Source organism: Triplophysa rosa, linkage group LG20, assembly GCF_024868665.1.
Source record: "Triplophysa rosa linkage group LG20, Trosa_1v2, whole genome shotgun sequence".
In the NCBI taxonomy this organism is placed as follows: Eukaryota; Metazoa; Chordata; class Actinopteri; order Cypriniformes; family Nemacheilidae; genus Triplophysa; species Triplophysa rosa.
The window spans coordinates 20,490,920-20,509,390 of NC_079909.1; the positions used below are offsets into that span (position 1 = coordinate 20,490,920).

An 18,471-nucleotide genomic window follows, 5' to 3' on the forward strand; every position below is an offset into this window, starting at 1 on the left:
AGAGAGAGAGAGAGAGAGAGAGAGAGAGAGAGAGAGAGAGAGAGAGAAAGAGAGAGAGAGAGAGAGAGAGAGAGAGAGAGAGAGAGAGAGAGAGAGGGAGAGAGAGAGAGAGAGAGAGAGAGACAGAGAGAGAGAGAGAGAGAGAGAGAGAGAGAGAGAGCTCACGCATCTCTCCAACACTTGTAAATGGGGAGGAATGGGGCGCATTGCTTTTGGGTCTCCAGACGTCTCAGAGCTCACGATTACACTAACAAGCGTTTGATGCGTGAATCAAGTGTTCCAATACAACCACTAATATCAGATCGACCGAACTGCACGCCCCGCTGCTTTATATCGCATTATTATAACATATCAACCATGCAGCCAAACCCTGTGAGGTCATGATGACATCACCGCATGTTTGCGTTAATACGCAACCATACGTGTTAGTCTGTAAGTGTGTCATAAATCTCACTTCTGGCTTTTAATCATTTTAGTGAATAACACACATAAAAACGTGCCGTGCTGATATATAATGTATAAAACTCTTGTGGGTTAATAGCAATGTTTCACATCAAACTCCACTTTTTCTCTGTTGTGATCTCTGGGCCGTTCTTTCTCCACTGAGTCTCTAAGAAACAACTTCTTTCTTTCTTTTTGCTGAAGGAAAAGAGTTTTAAAAGCCCTCGTGCATCTAAAGTTGCAATCAGCGCGGCCGTCTATAAATAGACTCCGAAATGAGCGGGCGAGAGACTTTGAGTGAGTCTATCTAATCTTTCTCTCTTTCTGGGCCCCAAATGAATCTCAGATTAAAGGAGGCGAATCTCACAAAGCCATCAAGCTAAATGTTTACAAAATGTATGTAACCTGTGGAGTCATTAGCTGCGCCGGAGAAAAGTGCTTCCATGTGGGTAAAAAATGGAAATAATTAGCATCTCATCGGCAAAAGCTTTCTCATTACATACATATGACCCGGTACATGAGACCAAGAGGAGGATTTCATTCCAAAATATCTTATATGCACGGTCAAAAGTTTAAAAAACACAACTACTGTAAAACTAAAAATCCAAGTATATAAAACCACTTTACAACAACAACAACAAAAATGTACGTCTGGCATCCTTGAGGTTTCAACAGGAGAGGTTCCTTTTACTTCTGTCAGCCTAATCAAAACCATAAATTACATTTAATAAAATAAAATAAACATCCATTTGAAATACAATTTGAGTGAGTATTTGTTTCGTACTTATGAACATTCGATCATACATCTAAAGATCTCAAAGAAATATTTCAATGATTAAATGACCTGAATCCTCTGACCAGTAGAGATTGTGTCTGTCTGTTGTGACAGAAATGTAAAAAAAAGGTTAAAATGTCAATAAAATTTTTGAAATAAAGAAAAATAAATAGCTGACTAAAAACAATGTGAGAGTTTGTAAGTGACTGTACAGCTAAACATCACTTTAATACTTCAAAAAAGAGAGAGAGAGAGAGAGAGAGAGAGAGAGTTTTATCCTGCCGTCTGTTTGTAAATGTGTAAGTGCGGGTTCTTGTTTCTGTCTCTGTCTGCATCTGCACCGCATTACTGTAAATAAACACAATAAAATCCGCCAGTGCCCTGAAGACGGGCTTCTCGCCGCGGCCTCAGCAGGCGTGTGAACCGGCCCTGTGAGAGACTCATTTACAACCAACAGAGAAAGAAAGAAAATTCCCTTCTCAAGAAGATTAGTGGACGTGCTTTTGCAGTCGGAGGTGGACGCGGTGCCGTTTCGGACACATTTTTCTCTGCCAGCGCGCTGACCCCTGGGGTCTCCCCCGAGCTGCTGAGGAGTTACCGTGAGGCCCGCCGCCCGCCTTCGTCAATTATTCACTGTCACCTCCTCGACTTCATCCAGTTGATAAAGGAAACCATCCTTATCGGTAACCAGGCTCTCTTAAAAAACTATTTACACCAGCCGGCCCGCCACCATCCATCCAGCCCCTCTTCTGCTCTTTAAACCGCTTTCCGTTTTGAATAATGCGACCGCTTCTTCAACGTAAAATGCAACGCAAGACGCGATTTCAGATAAGGCGTGTTTTTAAACGCTCATATTAATCAAAATAGTTTTTCTAGGATGTCATTTTACGAGAAACATCTGCGTGACCTCCCGGGGTTCAATCCGTGGCCGCAGGTCATATTGCGTTTAGTTAACATGTACTCGATTGCACCTTCGGATTACCATAAATCACCGTAATAACCTTTGATTTGCTCGCGCGCATGCAAGAATACACGTTTAGGCGTGGCTGTATTTACGTTTGACCTGGGTATTGTTGGTGCGAGCGTGCGTTTGGTTCACGTCTGTAAAGATGTTAAGTATCCTGCCCGCCGCTTCCCTCAGGGCCGACCCGACTCAGCAGAAAACAGGCTTCCAGCACGGCGACGGCGCTCGGCCCGACCATCAATCACCTCACAACGCGACACGCTCACTTTCACCATGATGTATGTCGTGAGTCACCGATTCCAGTTAATCAAGTCATTACCCACAAGCCCCGGAGCTACATCAGCTGACCTGCTTTATACAGCCTCACAGCTTTCTCTAAAGATGCATCAAGTTTTAGATTCGCACAGTATGAGACCACATTGAACATATTTATTTACAGCTTTAAATGAGGATTTTTAGAAAAACGTTTATTAATCTTAGTTCATGTTCATTTCAACATTTACTAACACATGTTTAAAATCAAACTGTGTGTCTGTTAACATTGGTTAACTGGTTAATGCACAACAAATGAACTTTAATTAATAAAAAACAATTGCTTGATGATTAATTGACATTAAAAAATATAAACAAATGTTGTAAATATATTGTTAATGCATGTTAGCCTATGCATTAAAAATGTTTATGAATGAGACTTTATTGTAAAGTTTTACAGTAAAAAAAATATGGTGTGATATGAAAGCAAAAAAAAATGTATTCTGCCTTTTTCTAGTCATTAAAAATACGCAAAAACATTTTCAAAAAGGTTTCATCAAACCTTAAAAAAATCACAGATGATAAGATCTCTTTATCTCAATTAGGCCTGTCACGATTCTGACATTTGGCTGCATGACGATTAATTGTCTATTAAATAATTGCGATTATGCCGATTAATTGTCTGTTTTAAGGCTTTGACGATTTAACTATTAATGACAATTCATTTACTCAATGGAGAAAATATACACTTTAGAAATGTGAAAATTTTGGAAATAACTAATATTATTTACTTTAGAGTGACCTTAACAGAGAAGACTTGAGTCTTGAGCGCTAAAACTAGATATTGAAGTCTGGAAACAAAACAAATCAACACAAAACACACAAAGCTAACACAACTGAAATGATGGAGAAATGTCATTTGAATGTAAAAGTGAGTGCAGATCAAGGACGGTGGATGTGAAATGCTGCAGATACAGCTGAAATTATTGAGATGACGTCAAATAATTGCGATTATTTAATAATTGTGACAGTCTGAGAACTCCATGAAATCTTACAAGCTATTAAAGAGCATCCTCTGAGCAATAACATTTTCTCTATGCAGGTAAATCTCAGTCCTACACAAAGAAGAATCGCATAAATGAATAATAGTTGATGTGGATATTTGTGATATTTGCAATTCAGATGAATACAAAACACCACAAATGCCGCTACTTTGAAAAAGTGATGTTGCTATATTGTTCGTGATGTATGTGTGAACACTTCATTTGAATGCATTTATTAAGGCAGTCTATGCAAACGCTTGCCAAGGACGAGTTTACAAAACAACAGCGCTGGTACCCGAACATATCTACGGCCCACCACACGGCGAGTGTCCGGTAAAGGAGAGAGAGCCGTGGACACCCGGTCACCCGGTTTTTATTGAATACATGCATTGTTTTCCCTTTGAAATCAGTCGACTGATGCTCGGCTCATTATATGCATAGAGGTCTACGAGAGCAGGCCCCGGGCCCCCAACATAAAACAAATGACCAGCCCTCGTGATAAATGGTTCTATTAGCAATCCAGATTGTTAAAGTCAGATATAACCGAGCGGAGGGGAGAGGCGGCCCATTTATTTTCCCGCTCCTCACACAAATAGCTTGTTTTTTATGTGTAAATAACATATTAAAAGTCTGCATTAGCCGTGTTCTCTGATGGAGAGGAAACTGCCGGGAATAAATAATGTCGGACAGGGTATAAAACACAAGAGCGGTTTAATGGCGGAGGGCCGCGGCGTCTTCGCGGTGGGCATGACTTAGGTGACAACATCGCCGCAGCCCGTTGTAAACTCCACATTGACCATAAAGCCGGCGTATATTAAAACGCTGTGCGTCTCTTCGCCGGCAGACTCGAGGGAATGTGATCTCGGGTTCAAGGACCTCGTGCTGCATATTCACTTATCAGAGTCTGCGGGCCGGAATAATAAAGCGGATTAAAGCGATAAGTAATTGCTCTGTCGCAGAGCGCCGGCAAACAGCTGAGGCTCATTCATGAGCGTGAAGAAAGAGACGCGACGGGTCCGAACGACAGCTAAACAACCTCACAGACACCCAAGATGAGAAAAGTTTACGACTGAGGACATACAGAACTGAAGTTTCTTTAAATGGTTGTGGGGATAACATTTACCTGGTTAAGTCTGCTTTAACCACAAATTTAATCTCAATTTGTTTAGCATACTTCAAAAGGATCTGATGTGTTTTTTACAGCTGTGAAAAGAACAAGATCAGGTGAAATATATCTGCAGTGTTAACATATAAACAGATAGACATATCAAAGAATCATCAACCTCATCTCATGTAAATTCGTAACTATTTTAAGATGTGGCTATTTGGATTGAATTCTTACCACGTAGATCGTACATTAAAAATGTATTTTTTTTTCATATCATTTTGAGAAAAAAGCAATAATGAAGCACAACACCCGGACCGGTCACTGGTGCGCAAGCAGAACTTACTGAAATGTGCAAATGTGTGAATTCATATTACAAATTAGCCAGCAAGTATTCTAGTAAAACTGTGTTAGAATAATGTAACATTTTCAAAAGATAAAAAATACAAACAAATAATTAAAAAACAGATGTTGTGTGGAAACACATCCCAATAAACAACTCCAGCTTGGCCAGACCAGCAGAACCAGTTTAACCAGTAAAACAGCCTTAAACTTATCTCCACAAAATGTGGGAAAGAGTCAAGATGTCAATTGAAAAATCACATGGTCACATTATCCTTAAGGGCTTCTGTCCTTCTCAAATGCACCTGACAATCCTTAAATCGCACACACACACGCACGCACGCACAGCACACACACCTATACACACACACACGCACACACACACACACACACACGCACGCACGCACGCGCACGCACGCACTCACGCACACACACACACACACACACACACAGCTGTAGGACAGTGGAAACCCTGAGGCCGAGCAAAACCGCAGGAGCCGAATCATAAAACTCTTATAAAAACATTCAGACTCTTTGAACTTTTGCTCAGATGTTTCTCTTTCATAGCTCAGAAGATTTGATGGAGTTCTCAGTGTATCAACGTTAGTCTCAGATGAAAAAACAGAAATCTGAGACAAAAGTGTCCAATCGCGCTTCTTTCTTATGGGTCAACTCAGAGCAAATGACTCAAAGCTCATACGGACGGTTGCTCTGTTGATGTTCAGGGCAAAAAATTAAAACAAAGTATTAAAGTTTAAACAAATAGGTTTTGAAATGATAATTATCTTTTAGTCGCTCTTTAATATTCATTCGCCCAGAACATCCCTCCGGACAAAACTAAATATTGTTCTTATTGTCAAACGACAAATGTCCCAATTTCATGAAGCTCTTTGATAAACAATGAATGACTGTTTTAAATACTGGCAGGCCACCGAAGTCTTTCATTCATATCATGAGAAAAAATGGCACAAAGTTTATTACCATTTCAAAGGCGGAGCTGTGGCAACATGTCAGCGGCTCTCAGACGGGCCGCGTGTCGTCCTGCCGCTTCAAATAATTCATTAGGTTTATACTCCGGAGGTCAGAAGACGCTCCTTCAGTCTCATTATACACGACTTTTATCACTCGTCCACAGACATGTTTAAAACATGCTCTCTCTCTCACACACCGTCATATCATCCCCAGACTCGGAAGACCACAGAGCAGATATAAAACTAGAAAAAGTTTGTCATATTTAATGTCCACCACAGATTTACTACAATGTGCAGCTCTAAACAAATTTAGACAAAATTGTCTCCACCGACAACCGTCTCAGATGTTTCTCCTCAAATTGATTAAGAGAAGATTGTAGAGATCAAATCATCTGGATTTGTGTAAATTTGATGAAAATGTTTGAGTTGATATCGAGATCTTCACTAATATTGACTTTTGAATGCAGACGAGAGAAATCTGAGCTCAGTTTGACACACATCTCTTCACAAACTAACATAATAACAGAGACATTTCTGACTCTTTTTCTCCGGAGAAACATCTGAGACACACATGAGACTTTGCTCTCAATCTCACAGAGAGTCTAAATTCCTTTCTTCGGTTTAATTCTCCTGATCGTTTTATTCTGAACTGTTTTAATTCAACTTTTAAATCATTTTGAAAGTTTTTAAATTCCTTGTTTTTATTTGTTGTGATCATTTTTGATATGATTATTTTGATTATTTTTATGTAAAGCACTTTGAATTACCATTGTGTATGAAACGTGCTATATAAATGAATTTGCCTCGCATCGCAGATATTTCATCTACAAAACACCTCGCTGATCTCACACGCATCTCCTCGAGGGTTTCAGATAAAGATCTTGGATACCAATAATGTGCATACAAAAGTCAGAGACGTCAATGTGAGCTCACGCATTTCTCAGATTCTTCAGAGAGTAAATGAGCTACACTGTGTTTGTGTCAGTAGAAAACCGTGACATCGCTGATCCTCAGAAAGCACGGGAGAAATATGTGAGATGACGGTGAGACTTGACGAAACTCCACAAAGACTACGAAGCCATCAGCCATCATCGGTCTCAACGCTACATTTTAGTAAGAAAAACACTGACTAGTTGTAAATCTTCAGAGCGGCGATGGAGAAAAGTCCAGGATTTATGATCATAAAGTCTTCTTTCTGTTCGAGCGTATTAATCATGTAAAAGTGAAAATGGCGCTCTATAAATAATGCCATTCATCTGCTGGCTTTCCACCGTGTGGCCTATTTTTCTGCTCCTTTCTTGAACAAATCACACATTTCTGTTTTCCTTACAATGGCAGGCCACCAAATTCTCTCGTGAATGTGTAAAGCCTCACCGAACCACTGCGATATTACCATTTCAAAGGTGGAGCTCGACGGAGGGACCACGTCGTCCGCCGCTGCCATTTTAACTAATTCATAACATTTATACTCTGGAGGTAAGAGCGATGCATCATTATTCGCCTCCTAAAGACATGTTTTAAACATGCTGCTGTCTTTCTATCTGTTCAGTCCCGTGCCGTCCCATTCATCTCAGGGCAAACGCGCCGCAGAACACAACGTTGGGTTCGATGCCTGCAGCGGTGCTGATGGTGCGAGGAAGACTCATGTATGACATTTTATCTTACAAATGTATATTTCACGGGCTTTCTTAAATTAAAAATCCACTTTCACTTAAAGAGAAAGGTCTGTGGCGCTGAAGTGATCTTTAAAAACATACAGCCTGTCACTTACATGAAAAAGGTTGATGATGTCATTTCTTCACAATTTTTGACTCTCTATAATGACAATGCCCCAGGTCCTAAAACCACCTTCCATCGGTTCATAGTCATAGTGACATAAACTTAAGGCTAGTAAATATGACAACAGGACACAAAACTGCCTTAAGAGATTATAGACCGGCTGGACACCTTGCTGAACTTCAACATAAAAGCATCATGTTCACAGCATGAATCCTGACGGGTGAAAAGTGAAAGCGTGTGTTAAAGAACAGACTCGTACCTCTGGCCAGAGATGATGGAGAGGGTTTTTTGGGCAGCTCACTGAAGCCGTTTCCCTCCAGAGAGGACGTCTTACAGTCCTTCTTCTCAGCGGGCACACCGGTTTCCATTCTGACAAATACTGAGAGAGAGAGAGATCAATGATTACAACAGAACAAAACAAAAACATCCTCAACTGTTAACTTAATCCATTTTTGAGATGATGTCAGTACACCGATGAGCTGACAGAGGGCGCAATACAGAATATATAACCTCGCATCTGTCTGAACACAAAAGTGATGGAAAAATGATGACTTTGCTTTTAATTCAAACATATTAAAAACATATTAACGATGCATGTTGTGTAGTGTGTTTGAAGCCCATCTTAAATCCCTTAAAACTGCAAAAAAGCCTAGATATCACAGTGTTTAGGCAAGAAAAGTAACACAAAACATTTTTAATAAAAGTTATAAGTGAATTCTTTGAAGGTTTTTTGTAAACGTGGTGCTCGTCAGAGCCATTGAGAGAGAGAGAGAGAGTTGCGTCAACTCCGTTGACGCCAATAGAACAGTTTTTCACAGCAATGGTGGTTCTTGGAGCCTCTCATTAGTTCCCGGAAGTTACTTGGAGTAACGCATGGAGCTGCGGCTAAACAGACCGATTGTGACTAACTTAAATAAAAAAAAATGAAGGAAATAAAGCATTTAAAGAGAAAACATGACTTCCTGGAACTATCTGAAGGCTGCGTGTGACACGCGAAAATGTTGAACTTCCCTTGTCGTGACTCTATCTCTCAACGGCTCTGGTGCTCGTGTAAATCCCTCCACCGTGATGCTGAGTTGTGGATGGTGTAGGTTACCTTAGAAAAAACCTCACAGCTCTTCTGAATCTTTAAAAACATCATTCACATCTGTAGCACACAGTTTACACTGCTGATTAGTGATCTTACATATTAAACTTCAGCAAATGAGCAACATTAAAAGATGATGTTTCACTTAGCAAACACAATTCATACGTAAACATAATTACACTTAAACTCATTAAAAATAATCATGTCTGTCTTATACGAGTTGGAAAAGCTGTTAAAATAGTTACCTAAGACACTAATATCTCTTTATTGAAATGGATTAAGTAAGGATTTGTTTCGTTTTTTTCTTTTCTGTAAGCCGATTAAAGGCGGGACACGCTCGTGTGCATCTGTTTCTGCTTTCCTTCGCCAAACACAGCGCGCTCCCTATACAGACACGGGCAGCTTCAAACACTGACACATCTTACCCCACAGCCTTACACTTAAATCATTCATAGATACAGCTTTTGTACTGTTGAAACATATTTATATACTGTACTCCTCTGGACCTGTTCGGGACATGCACATATCTAGAGTTGTATCCTCACATGCTGTTGTATTTTTGGTGAGGTTTCGGCATTTGTCTACTGCAGTTTGACTAAAATATAAGACAAACGTGGAGATCATGTGAGATGTCAGGGTGTGATGGAGAACACTCTCAGCTCGGCTAGCAGACGCCCCCGTGGAGCTCAGAGCCGGGTGCTCAAACTGGGACCAGTGTGACAGGATAATACAGGTGTCAAAGACCAAACAAACAGATGGTCACGAAAGCAAACGCTAACAACAGGCTCTCCCGTTTCTCCTGCCGTCGTTTAATCTGCTTGAGTCACGAGACCGAACGAGTGCCAAGACAGTCACCAAAACGAGAGAAATATACTGTATGACTGACAAGAATTACCACAAGACGACCCAAAGTGTCCGATTTTTTAATGCATAGCGCATAAAAAAGAAAAATCACAGAAGTATTTCTCCTAGATATCAATGAGATTCAACGGAGAGCAAATGGAGACATCTCATCTGTGTCTCAGGCCATGTTTACACGATGAAAAACAGAAAAGTTTTTCCGTTGCGCTTTTGAAAAGCTTCACGTACACATGACAGCGTCGTCAAATCCAGGAAAACGGATAAAAACGCTGTAGTATGCACGCCAGGCCAGTGGATGGCGATGTTGTTGTGTAAAGAAACAGGACGTGCCTTGGCACATGCACGTAAACAGTTATAAACCAAAAGTGCTTTTTAATACCGCTGGTCGATGTATATGTGTGTTTAAAGTCTGGCGAATGTAAATAGTGTGTGTCCGCTGGTCTTATTGGTGCAGAAAATCCACATTTTGCTGGAGAAACTTTAATGCATAGTCGAGCAGCGAGAGCTCACAGTATGGGAAGCCGCCATATTGTTTTGGCTATCCTCGCGTGACGGCGGCGTTTTCAAAAAGTTGCACTTTGAGAGCCGTTTTCATAGGTTTACGTTTTCAGTCCCCTAAAACGCAAACATCTGAGACTCAGTTGATCCTTAAATGAAACGCAGAGACACAGCATACGCTGACTGAGAGCTTCCTGTACAAAAAATGATCCAAATCTCATCCAAATGATAGAAATGAAATCTTCCCTCACACATGAACAAAGCCAAGACTTTCTGTTCTTCCGAGAAAAACTCACATTTCATCCCAAACACATAAAAAAGCACATGTATTATAAAGGTCATGACAGTTGTCACTTTAAACAAATTGGGCCTCATGAAAACCATTTGTACAAAAAAATAGTTAAGCATCAATGTCTATAAACCGCAGCATGGAATATAAAATCAATGGCTAGTTTTTTACAGGCTCTCAAGAGTCCGGACTGTCGGGTCTGTGTGTGTTTATGAGCCGGCGGGACCTTTGAAGGGTCTAACAGGTGTCTGGAGCTTCTCCCCGGCAATTCAAGATGTGACGTCCCCTCCGGCGGGTGTGAGCTCATTAACACACATCACACACACAAAAACTTGTTAATTACAGCCGCTGAAATAACAGCGGTCATTCACACACTGGCGCTGACCTGAGATCAGTGTGTTAAAGCCTCATATTCATCTGTCAGAAGGGCTGTGATCTGAGGATTATCGCTTTCAATATGCCAGGAATTTACAAGAAACCATTACACAATTCATGCACGTGACAACAGACATTAAGAATTAAAACTGCCTTATATATCTGATCAGTTTCAACTTGAGTAGAAAAACTCTTCTAGAACAAATATACACATCTTTAAACACGAAGTAGTCTTGTACTGTAAATAAAATAGAAATGGTAATTAGACAATGTGACGTATAACAGGAGTGAATGGTCATTTACATTTCTAACAAACTTCTGATGGCCTCAGAGGATCATTATTTCTGAGCGCTCGGTGTCTTTAGATACACAAACAGCCATTCACAGGTCACAAAAGAGACTTGAGGGGGAGATCATTGAGCAGAGACCCCCTCAAGACGTCATTGTGTTCAAATAAACCACATGTTTGTTTTTAACAGATCCGACAGTCCTCTCCAGAGACGCCAGAGATCAGAAATCAGAGCCTGAACATTTCAATCTGAACATCAAATCACACAGTTTAATCGAGCTGATCTCATCATGGGAAACTATTTCACCAGGTGAAGATTTCATGCCAATCTGTACTATGTGAATCATACGAAACTTTACAAAAAACAAATAGAGCAGATCATAAAACACACAAATGAGATTGTACAAATGTATACAAGTTTGCCACCTTAAAATAGCAAAACAGTTACAAAACAGCATACGATTTGTGTTGGTTTACTAAAAATGAACTAAATAACAAAAGAAAAATCACTGCATTATATCACGGTTCAGAACAGAAAAATAATTTGACCATTATAAAGCCTTTCATTTTTTTTATTGCAATCTATAAGTTAGTTTAAAAAAAAAACTGATTGAAAATCAAATTCCAACGGCTAGGAATCGGATCGGAAACAAAAGGAATAGGAATCGGATACTTGAGATTAAAATGTGAATTCCTCTTATCAATTCCTGTGTGCATATATTCAGAAAACTACACAATATCTCAATAAAAGCCCTTATGAAAATTAACAATATTTTTGCTATAGTAAGCATATTTAACTATAGTATTTGCATTAAAAACCACAGGAACCACAAATTAACCATAGTTTCATTATAGTAACTATAGTAACCATGCTGTAGTTCAACTATGGTAATACACATTTTAATAAATCAGAAAAATCATGGTTCTATTCTATGTGTATATATACACAAAACGGTGCTCATAAATATATATATATCAATAAGCAGGCTGAATGACCATACAGGTTGATATCTAAATGTTTTACTTCAACCGTGGAATCGAAAATGGGAATCGGTAAGAATCGAAATCGATAAGCAGAATCGGAATTGGAATCGATAAAATTCCAATGATTTCCAACCCTACATACATGTACATATAACCGGAACAACGGTAAGCTTATAATAATGATTTGGGTCTAATTTTGTGAGTAATGTCATCTGACTGGATTTCACCCTTGTAAAATAACCTGCAATTGTATGTTTCCAACAGAGGTGGCGATAGAGAGGTTTTGTTTGAATGCATAAAATTCAAAGTGTGTTAAAGTGAGTCAAAATGCAGCAGGTCACATATAGAGCATCAGTACAATGTTTAATGTGCCACGTAAATTCAGCCGAGCGTTTAAAAAAACTCATTAAAGGAGACAGAAAGATCTGATTCCTCGAAAACAAATCCACGCAGATCTTCAGTCGTCTCCAGTAATGAATGTTTCTGTATCGCAGGTGCGGAGGGCTTTCCGGAAAGCGTTTGGCTCATCACACTGGATTACTCAACGTAACCCCCTACCTCACCGGCTGAAGAATTACAGCACGATCACAGTGCCGAAACAAATGGATCTGACACAACACTGAAAGGTCAACATAGCGAAATCCCTGAGAGAGTGCCGAGATCTGGCTTCGTCTCGCTCTCTTCGTAGTATTCAAACCACTGCCATAGTTCAAGCTCCACACCTCGTGTGTCATGTAACGTTAGTGTATTTGCTTACTATTTAAGCTTCATGCATCTTAAAAAGCAAGAAACAAATCTTCAACAGCACACCTAAAGTTCAGCACAGATCTTCATCGCTCAGGATTTGCTCTTTCATAGCTCACGAGACTTGGGAAAGTGCTCATGTGCGTATCAACAATGTCTCGGCCGTTACATTTCCAATTCTTTTAAAGATAAAAAAAGACAAATAAGTCACCTGTTATCGCATCAAGAGTGTACAAAGATACAGCAGATCTATCAAATTTAGGATATCATATCAAAGCACATCATTTGGCCCAAAAAGCAAATGCTGTATTTCTGCCGTTTGGTCGCTTTTGGCATCTGGATGAACGGAGCACAACTGCGATAGACTTCAAATTTAAACTACACAAATCTAGTCTTTTCAAACCGGTATCACATCACACAGGTTAAGAACAAAGAAGATCATGTCGACAGTAAACGAAGAAACACCATGATGATGAATATGATGAGCAAACCGTTTTGGGGTGAACTAATCCTTTAAAAGACAAACACACGCATTCAGATCTGATTCACTCGTGTCTCACTGCGACTCAGACGGTGTGTGTCATGACTCATGTGTGAGTTTAGGTGATGGGAGACCCCCGCGGCTCAGATCACACCCCCCGCTAATATCCTGCGGGTCATCTTCATCGGTGTGGCCAATGATAAACAGATGTTCAGTCCTCACTGAAGTCCAGGGATGGAGGTCGTACTTGAGGACCATCACATCACGTACGTGCCAAACGAGAGCACGTGACCCACTGGCCTCAGTGTTTCTTCGGGCGTCACGGGTGTTTTTTTCACAGCACACTTTGATCCGGAGGCCAAATGGTGTTTTTAAGAGACACTTTTGGTTGAACAGCAGGGCCGTAACGTAAACTTCCTCTCCGGGATGTTATGACGAACCCGGGCGGCTGTTCTTCTGTCTGACGGGGATTCTTTTAAACACTGCTAGAGTTGACGTGAAGAGAACTGAGAGAGAAAAACCACAGAGATCTCAATGATGTCTCCAACTGTGCTTGCAAAGTTTGCAATTGATTTGATTCGAAAACCATGTGGAATTTAGAAAGTAAAGCCCAGCTGAAGGTCATCAGAGGAGAAACCGTGTTCAAGTTGAAGTCGTTCCTTCGGTCTGTCTGCAGTTGAGCTACATTTCCACATCACCTGATTTCATCCGTCATCGTGTGAATCTAATACAGAACATACGCACACTCCAAACATCTCTGAGAGATCTCCATCGAGATCTTCTAGAATAACTGAATGTGAGCAATGTAAACATCTGCGCTGCATGTCTTGAGCTGTTAAACGCCTTTGAACCGGAGCGCCGGAGCGCAGGCCACGAGCCAACCCCGGCGAAAACCGTCAGGGATGTTCTGCTATCAGCCATTTGTGTGCAACACGTACAATTCTATCAGCGCTGAACGAGATGATCCGTTTGTATTAGCGCTGTCAAATATTCTCGGGTTATTAAAGGAATATCATCCGGTTACCGCATCCCGTCAGGAATTCATTAAGTCGCGAATCAAAGGCGGCCAAGAGGCGCTGCGGATACCCATCACGCTTCATAGAGAGGCGAAGATCTCGTGGCCCCAGCGGCCCGCCGATCTTTGATTTCAAAGCGTCTGGTGCCGTGTGATGTCCTTTCAGGAGAGAGAGACGATCTGATTTCATTCTCTGCAATTAGACGAGGCTTGATTGTCTGATGAAGATCCTTCTGGAGTTCATGTGTGATGGGTCGAAACCGAACCTCTTCAGGAGGTTCTTCAGACGTGAATCGTGTCAGGTACTGGTTTTACTGATCATACGCCAGATGTTCTCTTCTTCTGACCCAACATTCTGTACTGTGTGTTTTCTATCATACACTGATCTATTACACAATCTATAACGTTTTTCAAACGAAAAATTGCAGGTTACTTACATACTTTACAAAAGTTACGGATGGCAGCTTTACGATCAAATATGAAAATGAATGCTATCTTGAACTGTAGAGACACAACAAAATGAGTAAATCAAATTTTCTAAATGCTTAAACCAGCACAACACATGGAACAAAAGCAGAGCTAAATATTGACATTGAATTACATTGAATCCATTTTCCACGTGACCAATTATTATGAGAAAAGTTGCATTCTCCCTCATCTTCCTCAACATTTTCAGCTAAAAATATATCATCTTTTGCAAACTATTACCAATATTCCCTTTTCCACGGTGATTGATTTTATAAAGATATTTACAGCTGAATATGACACAGCAGAGAGAAAAAAGTTTGCACATTTTTCGCTTTCTTACACTCACTAAAGAAAAAAATCACAAACTCAGTATCACACAGTCTGAAGTCTCTGATGTGAGACGATCGTGCAGACGCAGACACCGACTGCGCAGACGAGCACATACACGAGCAGTCATGCAGTTTACACACAACAGAATAAAGTTAACTGTAGTCTCCTCCACATCAATGACAAACTAATTCAATCTTAATTGACTATATCTTTAGTTCTGGATGTCTAACAACGACTAAAGGCCACGTGTCAACAACCATATTTCAGTTAAATTCATCCGTGACTTAAAAGAAACAAACCAAACTAGCAACAAGCCAACGTGCGAGTAACTATGAAGAGTAACACATAGGCAACACAGAAAGCTGATTTTCTCTTTAAAAGAAAAAAATGAAATAGCAGTTAAAGAAATATGATTTTTTGAATCACAAAGGTTGCACAAATGTAAACTCTAGATGCAGTTTAGGAATCATTATGAGTCAATAATGTTTTGTTGACGGTCGAGCAGGTTTAACAATAAGCAGATCATAAATCTCCAGCAGTGTCTTTTGTTTAAACTCTGTTCAGTATAAAACAACAGTCGTTCTCAGGGGTCAGCGGATCTTTTCACGCCTCACAATGAAGCGACTTCTAAGGAGCTCGACTTCCCTCGGATTTCTCGACCTATTGACAGTGACTGACCTTATTTACTCCTGTGAGAAAGTCTATTGTGTCGCGGGGTCTTAGCAAGACAAACGCAAACAGAAAGAGAGTTTCAGCGCTCTTATAGAGTCTCCAGACAAAAAAACCCTCAACAGCCGAGCAGCTTCTTAAAACTTTACGGTCATCAAACTTCAATCATTTAAACTCTCATTCATGAGCTGATGTTTGGCATATTGAGCCCTGGTTTTTTGAGGGGGGGAATATATATAAGCTGAAACGCAGGAAAACTCCACAGACTAAGAATATAATATGTATGTTTTTACATCAATTACTCTAAAAGACAGTGTTAAATTTGGAAAGCGTCCTGACATTCCTCCACAAATAGCCCGAGACTATGCGCATAATGCAAGACATCTGGCACATAAGTCTGAAATAAAAAGACAATTATTTTTAAGCTCTGGGTTTTGTTTTTGGCTGTTAATTGGTAAAGATGTGCTGAATGAGGCTCTTTCTCTGTCGGTCTTGTCTTAACTTCTGAATGGTCTCCGCGGGAGTTTGACTGAGTTTTCATTCAGCGTTCTACACTCGCCGGACGCTATTCCAGCTTCTCCCGAACCCTTCGCTTCATTAAATCTTCTGGGACGTGATGGATAAGAGAATAAGAGAGGGCCTGACGGACACTATGAGGGGGACGTGTGAAAAAGGCTCCGGGGGAGATGAAAGGGGCCCCTGCGGCACTGGGCCCCGGTGACCGTCAGCTCCGTCGGACCTGAACAATCCTGAATGGGCCTGACGTTCTTTCACATCTTTTCAAGCTCTTTAGCCTGACTGCTGGAACTCTTCACCCAGCACAATAGCACATGCACTAAAACTGTTTTCTCATGCTAATGGACGGGAATTCACTCCCACAAAACGCTTTCTGCTTTCTCCTCCAGGATTTAAATGGGCCAATTACGGCTTTTTTTCATGTTGTGGCTCCTGGTCTTACTATATCTCGGAGTTCGAGCGTAATGTTTTTTCTGTGCGTTCTCGTGAAGTGAAACGGACATCACAGCACACGCGTGGTGTTGTAACGGTGACAGGGATCACTGAAGTGTATTGTTTTCTCGGGACAGTAAACAGAAGAAGAGATGCCCTGAGAGGTTTTTGAGTTTGAAGAGCAAACATCGGGTCTTTAATTGTGAACAGAGTGTGTGTCTCACTGAAGTTCAGTGGAAATCCTCTTCGCATTCATTAGCTCCTATTGACATTGACTATATAAACTATTCAACTCTTTACACAAGATCACTTCAACACAAGGCGACCAAACAGAAAAAGAAACATTAGGCTTAAATCTTAAAACTTTCATAGGCCAAGTTTGTTTACTCTTTTTGTTTAACCACAATATTTTATTTGCGTATAATAAACACAAATTAACCATGGTTTTACTACAGTAACAAAGTCAAGCCATTTCATGTGTATATGGTCATTAATCCAGAATAAACATGGTTGCCACAGTTTTACTATAATAAAACCATGGTTATTTTTTCATGGTTATTTTTTCACATGATTTTCACAACGAAAAGTGTCTCCACGTAACAGAAGTTTGAAATCATATAAATACAAAATGTTTATACCCAGTAAAAAATAAAAAGTAAAACAAACTAAGCCAGCTGGTTTTAATGCAGAGGTTTGACTTAAAGGGTTTCAGAGGGTTTGGGGATGTTGGTGTGTAATGGGATTCCTCATCACTTCTTCCCCCCATATGGATCAAATTGCACAGCAGAATGTTTGAGATTCCAGCGACAGGAGTTAAACTAAAGTCCAAAAGTCTTCTTTTCTATTTCTAAATCAACATCCCGCCACACACGAACATTCCGTGCATTATAAATAAACAACGTAAATGCCCGTGTGATTGTTTCTTTTATCAATAACAATCCAAGAAGATTTTAAAAGCATTAACGTCACGCAACATAAATATCAGAGAAACACACGCGCGTGCACGTGAATATAAACACTCACCGGTTCCGCTGAAGTCAAACAAACACTGCAACACTTTCTTTCTTCACTGGAAACTCTCGCGCATCCCGCGAACATCCATTGAAGTTTGAGTGAACTGAACTTTGTGAAGGTGCGAGTCATTCACACACGATTCATCTGATTCCTTCACGATCCATCAATGAACTTCACGAGCAACTTTCTGCGAAAACATCCCGATGCGCAAAAGCACGCGCGAGAGAGTTTAAGACAACAAAACCAACGGCGGAAGAGTTTGCGCGTGCGGCGAGATCCCCGGCTGATCTGTTTTCAATGCTCTCTCTCTCTCTCTCTCTCTCTCTCTCTCTCTCTCTTCAGATGGGCCGGGCTTCATTTAGCCCGAACTGCACTGACAAAAGTTACGCCAAGTTTTTCGACAAGGTCATCCTAGAGAAAAAGAAAGTCTATAAAGAAATCTCGCGAAAACGTTGGAATGTTTATGGGTTTGACATTCAAATTACAACAAATTTCAAATATTAATTTCATCACTTGTTTTAATTTATATTTTGATGTGATTTCTTGAGGTCTGCTGCTGATCTATTCAAAAGCTTGTAAGGAATCGGAACATCGCATCGATGCATTTCGTCCCAGATCTGCTGTAAATTCAGCATCATTTATCACTATACGGATCTATATTTCAAGTGGAAAATGGAAATGGGTCAAGACAAATTCATTGAAATGAAATAAATATTGAGAACTCAGGATCAGCTCAGTAACACTTTG

The 18,471-nt window shown here is 40.3% G+C and overlaps 1 protein-coding gene across 1 annotated transcript in view; it reads right to left on the reverse strand.

Moving 5' to 3' along the window:
- The window catches only part of gli2b (GLI family zinc finger 2b), a 51,931-nt gene extending 33,960 nt beyond the window's left edge, over window positions 1-17,971 (reverse strand). The window contains exons 1-2 of the mRNA XM_057362815.1: window positions 17,734-17,971; window positions 7,932-8,051 (exon numbers count right to left, since the gene is read on the reverse strand). Of these exons, the coding sequence (XP_057218798.1) occupies window positions 7,932-8,040 (109 nt within the window). The 5' untranslated portion in view covers window positions 8,041-8,051; window positions 17,734-17,971. The remainder of the gene's footprint in view (window positions 1-7,931; window positions 8,052-17,733) is intronic.
- Window positions 17,972-18,471: the final 500 nt, after the last annotated feature.